General features: G+C 42.1%; 1 protein-coding gene across 1 annotated transcript; it reads left to right on the plus strand.

Annotated features, from left to right (window-relative positions):
* Positions 1–296: 296 nt before the first annotated feature.
* Positions 297–3,581, plus strand: LOC135558414 (uncharacterized). Its single transcript, XM_064992239.1, has 9 exons — positions 297–366; positions 474–524; positions 722–1,033; positions 1,557–1,676; positions 2,166–2,190; positions 2,292–2,341; positions 2,473–2,488; positions 2,624–2,676; positions 3,098–3,581. The coding sequence occupies exons 1-9, from the start codon at positions 333–335 to the stop codon at positions 3,220–3,222; spliced, it is 786 nt and encodes a 261-aa protein (XP_064848311.1). The 5' UTR covers positions 297–332; the 3' UTR covers positions 3,223–3,581.
* Positions 3,582–12,256: the final 8,675 nt, after the last annotated feature.

The raw sequence follows: 12,256 nt of genomic DNA on the forward strand, positions 1-12,256 counted from the left end.
ATGTTCATGAAAATGTGATATTTAATAAATAAACTGATTTGATATGAAGTTCTACATGTTGCTGACTATTTCAATTGATAGCTTATGTACCAGGCCCCTTCTCCTCTGCAACACAAGGGTGTGACACTGTAATGACGAAATGGCTTTGTTATGACAGTATGCCTAAATATGTCCAAAGTATTTGAGAAAGCTCACCAAACAGACCAATGTTCTGGGTTTCGATTCGTTCAACGTGTGGTTACCATCACTAGTCTGAAAAGGTAAGGTACAGTATGTCAACATGCAATTATCTGAATCCATCACTCCACACCACTGAAGTCTCAGCCAACATCATGGCAGCATTAGGACTCCTCTGGCTTGTGATCGGTGAGTAAGTTCTACTGTTCAAGTAATACAAAACACTTTCAGAGAAATATTGATGTTCATTTCCTGAACATAATACTTTCTCTAAGTGTGTACATTTCCCCACGCAGCCACAGCATCCATCCTTGTCAAATGTGAGGATGCAAAATCTGAAGACAAAAGTAAAGTATTTCTGCATCTTTTTTTTTGTAGTGATTATTGATTAGTGTTTCATCAATACTTAATTACATCAATGTATAACATACAGTATATACCTTTAAAACACAAATGACCTTCTTAATAAAAAACACACTTACATTTAGGGGAAATCCTAACTTCCACTTAAGTTCACCCCTTATTGGCATTTGTTTCTATGCAGAGATCTACCCAGCAAAGATCTTTGGACCATCTAATGTGACTGAAGGGGTAAATGTCCATTTTAAATGTAGCATTACTGGCATCGGAGGACCTGAGGACAAGTTAAATGTTTACCTTTGCAAGAATGGAGTTGGGATAAGAATTGCGAAGCTGGAGAAAGGTAAAGATGATGCTATTTTCACCATGAAGGATGTTACAAGAGAAGACTCAGGCAACTACAGCTGTGTGTACACCAGAGATAAACCTGTACCCAGTCACTTGAAGTCAACAGGGGATAATTTAATAGTCTTTCATGTCGATGGAGAATGGAAAGGTAAGATTCTGTCAATATTTGTGTATAATGTATGTTTGTAATGATAAGATTGCTATCCATACTGTATATTTGCCAATTTGTTGAATACTTGTCATTCAGACACACTTTCAGACAATATATGACTTTGTAATGAAAGGCTACATACTCTGACTCAGCAACAAGTTAAACAGCGTCTACTGTACACTATTGTAAAGTGGCTGTCACTATTGTAAAGTGGCTGTTCCACTGGATGTCAGAAGGTGAATTCACCAATTTGTAAGTCGCTCTGGATAAGAGCGTCTGCTAAATGACTTAAATGTAAATGTAAATGATTTGTGTATAATGTATGTTTGTAATGATAAGATTGCTATCCACACTGTATATTTGTCAACTTGTTGCAGTGCAGTTTGAATATTTTTCATTCAGACACATTTTCAGCCAATATATTGCTTTGTAAAGAAAGGCTACATACTCTGACTCAGCAACAAGTTAAACATCAGCGTCTACTGTACACCAGAGTCTAATTTATCAATGTTCTTCACAGAGGGACTAAATAATATGGGAGGACAAGGCAGAGCAGGACTGGCAGCAGCCTTGGTCCTCCTGTTTCTGACTCTGTCTTTACTGCTGTTACTGTGGAGGTGCTGGGGGATCCTGAAACCAAGTAAGTGAAGTGAACCTTTTCTGTTTGGCCAGTAATCAATTCTTAACCCAGTGCGCTGGACATTCACTTTCAAAAAGGCATTTTCACTGCCGTTTGCGGAGATCACATTCACAAAATGCTGCAGATGACGGCCCAATCGGAAATTCCCTTTACATGTCAAACAATTCATGTGGAATTTGGAATTTTGATAAACTAATCTGTTAACAGTCAAGTTTAGCAAGATATTTGTTAATATATTGTAACTGTATATTTGTACACTCGCAGTTCATATTCACGAAACGTTGCAAATGACAGCTCAATCGGAAAGCCCCTTTAAAAATCAAGCAAGCTGTAACAAAAATCTAACGCGGATATGATTGAATCCCGGCCTTACAATCACCATATGTGACATGGTGGGAGAAAGTGAGCAAATGCTTGATGTTAATCTAAGTGTCTATGTATTGTAACACAATGGTTTAAGTCATTCCTTACTGTTGCTTTCTGTTACAGTGATAGGCATTGACCATCAACCAAGGTATATCAAACCTACCAAATGAAAATAAAATACTACTACTTGATTTATCAATGTCCACATTGTTGAGACAGGAAATACAAATATTTGTATTCTTCCCTTAGTGAGACTCAGGATACGGATCAAACATACAGTCTAATCTCAGTTGTACCAGGTACAATATATTAGTTCATATTTTTACATTGCAAATTTAGCATCACATATTGTTCATTTTCTTAAGTTATTTAAGTACTAAGTTATACTGCATGTTTTCTGTCTTTGATTTTCATATGCTGGATGTACTAGTCGCAGCTGGTGTAATGTAAGTTTCTCTTCGTTTGCAATCCCGCTCGTACATTTCCTTCAGTATCAGGGACATGGATGAGGCTTATTGTTGATATTTCTATAATTACATTTTTACATTTATGAGTTTGAAGTTCATTTTCTGTTTCTGCAGCTCTCCAACTGATCCTACAGGAAATGAGGCACTGCACAGTGTAATAACTAGAGGTGGGTACTAAAAAAGAAACAAGTAGAATAGAATACGTAAAATGTACTGTCTGATGGGTTACAAAGGTAGGTTCATGTCATACCTATTTTTATCTGTTGTCTGTTATACTGACGTAGAGGCAGCCCTGAGCATCCCACGTAACCAGATACAACACAGGTTGATGAATGTTTACCCACATACACACAGAGACCAACATGCCTGCAGACAGAGGAAGGCAATGTGAGCAAAGACTCATAACACAACTCAAAGTCCCACAAAACTCAAACTACAATGCACTGAGGTTGCTATATTTATATAAAGATACATTTAACTGTAGCAATTTGGTTTCCCACAGACACTTAATTCTCAAAACACTCAGTTAACTTTCTCTACATTCAGTATCCAGCATGATTGACTAAATCTAGCAACCTCTCCCCTCAGTGAAAAGACCAGAACAGCAGGGTGAAACTGCCATCTATGCCAAAGTGACCAAAACAAAGAAGGAGAAAGAAAAACAGGACCCTGTGTACAGTCTGCTGAACAGAGAGGACACCATGATACTGTAGTAGTGCTATACTGTTGTGCTATATAGTAGTGCTATACAGTAGGGCTATTGTCACGCCCTGACCTTGGATATCTCTGTTTTCTTGATATTTTGGTTAGATCAGGGTGTGACTAGGGTGGGTACGCTAGTTTTTGAATTGTCTAGGGTTTTTGTATGTCTAGGTTTGTTGTAGGTCTAGGAGTTTTTGTATCTCTAAGTTGGCCTGATATGGTTCTCAATCAGAGACAGCTGTTTATCGTTGTCTCTGATTGGGGATCAGCCATTTCCCCTTTGTGTTTCGTGGGATCTTGTCTATGTGTAGTTGCCTGTCAGCACTCGTTTGTATAGCTTCATGTTTCGTTTAGTTATTTTGTTAGTTTGTTCAGTGTTCATTCTTTAAATAAATAAGAATGTACACATACCACGCTGTGCCTTGGTCCGATCCTTCTAATGAACGTGACAGCTATATAGTAGTGCTATACAGTAGGTCTATACAGTAGTGCTATACAGTAGGGCTATACAGTAAATCAAATCAAATTTTATTTGTCACATACACATGGTTAGCAGATGTTAATGCGAGTGTAGCAAAATGCTTGTGCTTCTAGTTCCGACAATGCAGTAATAACCAACGAGTAATCTAGCTAACAAATCCAAAACTACTACCTTATACACACAAGTGTAAAGGGATAGAGAATATGTAAATAAAGATTTATGAATGAGTGATGGTACAGAGCGGCATAGGCAAGATGCAGTAGATGGTATCGAGTACAGTATATACATATGAGATGAGTATGTAAACAAAGTGGCATAGTTCAAAGTGGCTAGTGATACATGTATTACATAAAGACGCAGTAGATGAAATAGAGTACAGTATATACGTATACATATGAGATAAATAATGTAGGGTATGTAAACATTATATTAAGTAGCATTGTTTAAAGTGGCTCGTGATATATTTTACATCAGTTCCCATTATTAAAGTGGCTGGAGTTGAGTCAGTGTGTTGGCAGCAGCCACTCAATGTTAGTGGTGGCTGTTTAACAATCTGATGGCCTTGAGATAGAAGCTGTTTTTCAGTCTCTCGGTCCCAGCTTTGATGCACCTGTACTGACCTCGCCTTATGGATGATAGCGGGGTGAACAGGCAGTGGCTCGGGTGGTTGTTGGGCTTGATGATCTTTTTGGCCTTCCTGTGACATCGGGTGGTGTAGGTGTCCTGGAGGGCAGGTAGTTTGCCCCTGGTGATACGTTATGCAGACCTCACTACCCTCTGGAGAGCCTTACGGTTGTGGGCGGAGCAGTTGCCGTACCAGGTGGTGATACAGCCCGACAGGATGCTCTCGATTGTGCATCTGTAGAAGTTTGTGAGTGCTTTTGGTGACAAGCCGAATTTCTTCAGCCTCCTGAGGTTGAAGAGGCGCTGCTGCGCCTTCTTCACGATGTTGTCTGTGTGGGTGGACCAATTCAGTTTGTCTGTGATGTGTACGCCGAGGAACTTAAAACTTACTACCCTCTCCACTACTGTTCCATCGATGTGGATAGGGGGGTGTTCCCTCTGCTGTTTCCTGAAGTCCACAATCATCTCCTTAGTTTTGTTGACGTTGAGTGTGAGGTTATTTTCCTGACACCACACTCCGAGGGCCCTCACCTTCTCCCTGTAGGCCGTCTCGTCGTTGTTGGTAATCAAGCCTACCACTGTTGTGTCGTCCGCAAACTTGATGATTGAGTTGGAGGCGTGCATGGCTACGCAGTCGTGGGTGAACAGGGAGTACAGGAGAGGGCTCAGAACGCACCCTTGTGGGGCCCCAGTGTTGAGGATCAGCAGGGTGGAGATGTTGTTACCTACCCTTACCACCTGGGGGCGGCCCGTCAGGAAGTCCAGTACCCAGTTGCACAGGGCGGGGTCGAGACCCAGGGTCTCGAGCTTGATGACGAGTTTGGAGGATACTATGGTGTTAAATGCTGAGCTGTAGTCGATGAACAACATTCTCATATTGGTATTCCTCTTGTCCAGATGGGTTAGGGCAGTGTGCAGTGTGGTTGAGATTGCATCGTCTGTGGACCTATTTGGGCGGTAAGCAAATTGGAGTGGGTCTAGGGTGTCAGGTAGGGTGGAGGTGATATGGTCCTTGACTAGTCTCTCAAAGCACTTCATGATGACGGAGGTGAGTGCTACCTTAGCTTTCTTGGGAACAGGAACAATGGTGGCCTTCTTGAAGCATGTGGGAACAGCAGACTGGGATAGGGATCGATTGAATATGTCCGTAAACATACCAGCCAGCTGGTCTGCGCATGCTCTGAGGGCCCGGCTGGGGATGCCGTCTGGGCCTGCTGGGGATGCCGTCTGGGCCTGCAGCCTTGCGAGGGTTAACACATTTAAATGTTTTACTCACCTCGGCTGCAGTGAAGAAGAGTCCGCATGTTTTGGTTGCGGGCCGTGTCAGTGGCACTGTATTGTCCTCAAAGCGGGCAATAGTAGTGCTATACAGTAGGGCTATATTGTAGGGCTATATAGTAGTGCCTTACAGTAGTGCCTTATAGTTGTGCTATATAGTAGTGCTATACAGTATTGCTGTACAGTAGTGCAATACAATAGTGCTATACAGTAGTGCTATACTGTAGTGCTATACTGTAGTGCCTTATAGTTGTGCTATACAGTAGTGCTATACAGTAGTGCTATACTGTAGTGCTATACTGTAGAGCCTTATAGTTGTGCTATACAGTAGTGCTATACTGTAATGCTATACTGCAGTATATGACATGTGAATAGAGTCTGAGGATATTAATACTGTACACCTAGGCGTATGCCAAGATGTGTTTTTTAAATACTGATTTGGTTTTGAACTTCATTTGATGCAGTCTGCAGTCTGGGTGCTATCTTTGAGCCTAGCAAAGATGTAGATGACTTCCACAGAGCCTACGCAAAGTGACATACTGGCTGCCATAAACTCACTAAGCAAGAAGGTGGACACAAGGTTGGCTGATATCTCAAAGAGTATTGGGACTTTGGCCGAAACTGTGAAGGCAACTCAGAGAAGGGTGCATGAGGTTGAGCAGACGACAGTCGATCACGAGGCCAGGCTTCAGGACATAGAGAAACAGTGCGCAACATTCAAAAATGACAACAAAACCCTGAAATCCCGACTGGAAATGCTCGAGTCGCATTCAAGACACCAGAACATCCGAATATGTGGCATCCAGGAGGACACTGAGAAAGGGAAACCAACTGAATTTGTCTCGGAGCTGATACCGGCCCTGCTGGGGAGTGAACACTTCAAAACGGCCATCCTGATCGCCTGCGCACACAGATCTCAGGCAACGAAGCCGGCCAAGGGCGGGCCACCAAGGCCATTCATTGTACGGCTGCACTATCCCCAGACCAGGGATCTCATCTTCAAGCTGGCTAGTCAAAAGTTCCCCCTTAACTTCAACGGAGCCAGGGTGTCTTTCTACCCAGATCTTACCTTGGAGGTGAGGAACCAACGGAAAGAGTATGATGAGGTACGCAACAAAGGCAGGGCGGCCAACATCCGATATGGATTCCCCTCCCCACCCGGTTTAAGGTGACAGTCGAGGGATCAACACGTACGTTTGACAACCCAAAAGAGGCCGATCGGTTCTTGACAAGCAAGCTCCCTGGCTGAGGATACAGAACGGCTGTGTCCGCCGGCTAAATGACCAAATACAGGCCAGGAATGTGTTTGGATTTCCGGACTAAGGCTTTTCGATTAGAAGATCAGCATTTGGGACATATGATTGGTGAGATGTTGTGGCTAATATAGCATTGTTTGGCACATCATGTTTTAGCGCCACTCACCCCCTAACGTGAGAGTTAAGTGGTAAGTGTTATTTAATATTAGCGTATATGCGGAGCATCTATAGACGACGAGTTAGTTCAAACTGTATGTCTAGACACCCTAAGGTTTGTGTGTTAGCCAAGGAGTGCTTCGTTTGGGGAAGTCACTCAGTAAAGGGACGGGAGAGGGGATGGGGGATGTGTTTTATGCTTACGTTTATTATTAGTACAGGTGGCATGACAAGCTCCCGCACGGCGGGACGTTTTTCTTCTGAGTTTTGTATGACAGCAACAATTTGCTCTAAAATAAGAAATGCCACATAGTGACAGAGCACAGAGTAGACCAGGTGGAATAAAGATAGTCAGCTGGAACTGTAATGGCTTAGGGCATGTGGTGAAACGAGCTAAGGTTTTTTCTCATCTTAAATCACTGGGTGCTGACATAGTGTTTCTTCAAGAAACTCATATTAAACGCTCCGCTCAGGCCAAGCTACGAGTCGCCTGGATCGGTCAGATATACCAGTCTAACTTTGATGAAAATGCGAGAGGGGTAGCAATCCTGATAAGGAAAAACATTCCGTTTGTTTACTCATCCTCGATTTCAGATCCTAATGGTCGGTATATTATTGTGGCTGGTACACTGAATTCGAAACCAGTAACCTTGGTCAATTTATATGGACCCAACGTCGATGATCCATTTTTTTTCAAAGGGTATTTAAGGACAAATATCTCGGATACAAGTGTTATTGTTGGAGGGGACTTTAACTGTACGTTAGATCCTCATTTAGATAAACAGCAATCAAGGTCACTTCAACAAGCAAATGCCAGTGTCTGTCTAAATACATTGATGACAAACCTTAACATTGTCGATATTTGGAGACTGACGCACCCAACAGACAGGGATTACTCTTTCTTTTCATCAGTTCATAAATCATATTCCAGAATTGACTATTTTTTGTTGGACTCCAAACTAATTTCAGCAGCTGAGTCGGTTACCTATCACCCTATTCTAATAACGGACCACTCTCCTCTGTCCATGGTGCTGAAACTCGACAATATATCGACAGGTCGGCGACCGTGGCGCTTAGACGCATACCTGCTGAAAGATGAGGCTTTTTGTCAGTATTTGAAGGAGCAGATTGCCTTTTTCCTCGGAACCAACGACACGGGGGATGTTGACGACTCCACCCTTTGGGAATCTCTAAAGGCTGAGATTAGACGTTACATTATTTCTTATACATCAGAGAGGAAGAAACACGCCAATACTAGGCTAAGAGAAATTGAAAGAGAGTTAGGGAACAGGAGAACGTTTTTAGGACGAATTCCTCATATACAGTCCTTCAAAGATCACAAAGTTAAAATATGAATACAATACCATCCTTTCGAAACGGGTGGGCTCTTTACTTGCTAGAACGCAACAAAGTTATTTTGAACTGGGTGACAAACCACATAAATTATTAGCAAGACAGCTAAGGCATATACAGGCATCTAGAGCTATTCACAAAATAAAAGACAAGGGTAAAATAGTAACAGATCCGCAGGATATTAATAAATAATTTGCACTGCTTTACTCAGAGCTGTACCAATCAAAATGCGATGCTACTGATCCACAAACTATGCTTCTCGCTGAATGTGAACTTCCTAAACTAGACAGGGGGGCAGCTTCTGCACTCGATGCAGGGATAACTTTGGAGGAAATTACCACAGCGATAGCACAATTTCCAAACAGCAAGGCCCCTGGGGCCGATGGATATGTAATAGAATTCTATAAGAAGTACTGCGCCAGTCTAGCTCCACTTATGTTGCGAAACAATCCAAAGAAAATGCCAAACTCCCGCAAACACTGTATGAGGCTACAACAGCACTGATCTTGAAAAAAGATAGATTCCATGGAGATGTTGTCTTATCGCCCCGTGTCGTTACTCCCCATAGAAAACAAGGTGTTGACAAAGATATTGGCAAACCGATTGAAAACATATATTTCTGACATCATACACCCTGACCAGACAGGTTTTATCCCGGGCCGACATATGCACTACAATTTGAGACGTCTTTTCAACGTAATGTATCACAATCATAAGGTTGAGGCAGTGGTAATAGCTATTGATGCAGAGAAGGCGTTTGACCGGATTGAGTGGAAATAAATGATGTCGGCTCTGGAGCACTTCGGGTTCGGAAAGGAATTTATTAATTGGATAAGAATTATTTATGCACACCAAATGTCGCAGTCATTCCGCTTGTTCAAGGGGTGCCGACAGGGGTGCCCTATTTCGCCTGCTCTCTTCGCTATAGCCATGGAACCCCTTGCTACTCGCATTCGGGCATGTGCCGATATAGCTTCTGTTAAAATAAAGGACACACAGCACAAAATTTCCCTATATGCAGACGATGTTATTTTGTTTTTGTCCAAACCTAAAACTTCTATTCCACCCTTACTTAACTTGATAAACGCATTTGGCTCCTTCTCTGGCTACAGGATAAACTGGCAAAAAGGTGAGTTGATGCCAATATTACGGCCTGTGGATATGCAATTTCTGCAATCTACCCCGTTTAGAACAGTGATAGACAAGTTCACAAGTCTTGGCATTGTAGTGACAGGAGACCTTGATCAGCTATTGAAAGCGAATTGGGACATGAAAATATATCAGCTTAAACAAAATATAGATTTTTGGAAAACTCTGCCTATCTCCTTGGTTGGTTGTATAAACGCTATTAAAATGGTTGTTCTACCCAGGTTTCTTGACCTCTTCCAATGTCTACCCAATTTCATACCACAAAGCTATTTTAAGAAACTGGATTCAATAGTAACTCCATTTTTATGGGATAACAAGGCAGCCAGAATTTCAAAGAAGCATTTATGCAAGTACAAAATAGAGGGAGACTTTGGCCTTCCTCACTTTAAACTGTATTATTGGGCTGCTAATCTGAACATTGTGTCTTTCTGGAGGGAAAGCTTACCTGCGATGAGACAGAAGGATATGCCTGCATGGCTTTTGATTGAGCAGGCCTCCTGTCAACGTTCCTCACTCCCTGCACTTGTTAATAGCCCATCATATGTGAAAAAATCCACTTATGACTCTAACCCAGTCATTTGTCATACGCTTAGGATCTGGAAACAGATTAGGTACTTTCTTAACATACCCACTGTATACATTGACAGCCCGATTTGCCTGAATCATCATGCTTTCCACCTCGCATTGGATGAAGTGGTGTTTTCACAGTGGAGGGAGAAGGGGTGTCAATGTATACAGTGGGTAATCTATACATAGATGGTCAGTTAGCTTCATTTCAACAATTACAGGGAAAGTTCAACATGCCAACAACACATTTTTTCATATACCTCCAAATCAGGAATTTCGTAAGGACACATATCCCACAGTATGGCATGAAGCCAAATAGTCCTACATTAGATAACTTGGTCCTTGTCGAAACCCATTCAAAAGGGTCGGTCTCTAGACTGTATGATGTGCTACAGGCCCACATAGAGGTATCCACAGACACCATTAAAAGGGCTTGGGAACAAGAACTTGGGTCAGAAATCTCAGATGAGGACTGGGTAGAAGCTCTCAGGAATATAACCCACAGTTCAGTGAATGCCAGACACAACCTTGTACAGTTTAAGGTGATACACAGGTTACATTACTCAAAAGTAAAACTGCATAAAATATTCCCGGACACCTCACCACTGTGTGAGAGGTGCAAGCAGGATGAGGGGATGTTGACCCACTTATTCTGGACATGTCCTAAGTTACATGTTTAAGGGCTCTCATTTTTGATTATTTATCTAGAGCCTTTGATAGAGTTCTAGCCCCAGACCCATTGACTGCTCTGTTTGGTACAGTAGATGGGAATAACCTCGAAGGGAAAGCTGTCTCTCTTTGTACTCTATTAGCCAAAAGGCTCATATTGCAATTTTGGTAACTGGAGACTGTACCTACCTTTGAAATGTGGTTACGGGATTTAGGGAATGTAATACATACGGAAAAGATTCGATACAATACCTCCAATAGAAGTCCAATGTTTTACAAAATATGGCAGCCGATACTGGATAAATGGTCTAGTCCCGCTTCATAACTGGGTTGACGATCTGCTGCTACTCTGTGCTGTACTCCACTCAACATTTATTTTTGGCTTAACTACACTGCTTGTAATGACTATATGCTGTCTTCATATACATGCACCACCTAATAGGATTTTGTTTTGTTTTGTCCTCTAAATTGGCCATCCCATTCAACAGTACAATGAATGCCATTGTTAGTATTGCTGTCTTTTTTATTTGATTTTTTATTGTAAAATAATAAACACATTATAAAAAAGAAAAAGAATAAGCTATATTAAAGCTATATTCAAACAAAGTGTTAGCCAATTATTTCCACTGGTTTGTTATGTCAACATGAAAATATGAACTAAGACACACAAATTAATAATAAGACAAGACTGAGACATACATAGAGAAAGAGAACAAAGAAGGAGAATATGTGGCAGGCCAATGTGGTTACAGTGTTTCTATAGAAAGCTCAGTCTAATGGAAGATGGAGACAGAGCTTAGTAATAGACAAGCCGTCATCATCATGTCTCCCAGCAGAGGGGGAGAGGGGAGGAGGAGGGGAGAGGAGGGAAAGAGTGGTAGGCTGGCTGCACCATACAGTATTACCACTTCTCCACACACACCATGACCCATGGGCTAGGCAGAAGAGGTTTTTTCCTTCCAGCATTTTCCATTTGCTGTCACTCTCACAAGGCGTAATCATCATAGACCCGTGTCTCACACTAGATGGCGTCACTCCTACACAATGCTCGTCCCTCAACCCATCAGTGCAGACGGCTGTCAAATATATGATGTGAGACAATACATCATAGACATGATGGAGTTATGTGACTCACAGACATGCATACACACACACACACACACACACACAAAATAACATCTCAAAATCTGAATATTCTCTTCCCACAGGTACTCTAGATACTGTAGTATCAGGGGTATGGATGCTGTTTATTAGAGAAGATCTTAACACACACATACAGATACACACATGCTCCTCCATCCCTATTAAACCTGAAGCAACCGCCTTAAGTTACCTTAGTTAGACGTATGGCTGAGACAGACTCGCTGCTAGCCACTGTCTGTGGGGAGAGAAAAAGAGAGAACAACATCAGTGTGCTGGATCTATATAGGTAGACCTGCTAGGGCAGGGCTTGCAGTGTAGATACTTGGCTGTGGATAGGCTACAGGCTGCAGGCAGTGTGCTGCTGGGGAA

This window comes from Oncorhynchus masou, chromosome 1 (genome assembly GCF_036934945.1).
Source record: "Oncorhynchus masou masou isolate Uvic2021 chromosome 1, UVic_Omas_1.1, whole genome shotgun sequence".
Taxonomy (NCBI): domain Eukaryota; kingdom Metazoa; phylum Chordata; class Actinopteri; order Salmoniformes; family Salmonidae; genus Oncorhynchus; species Oncorhynchus masou.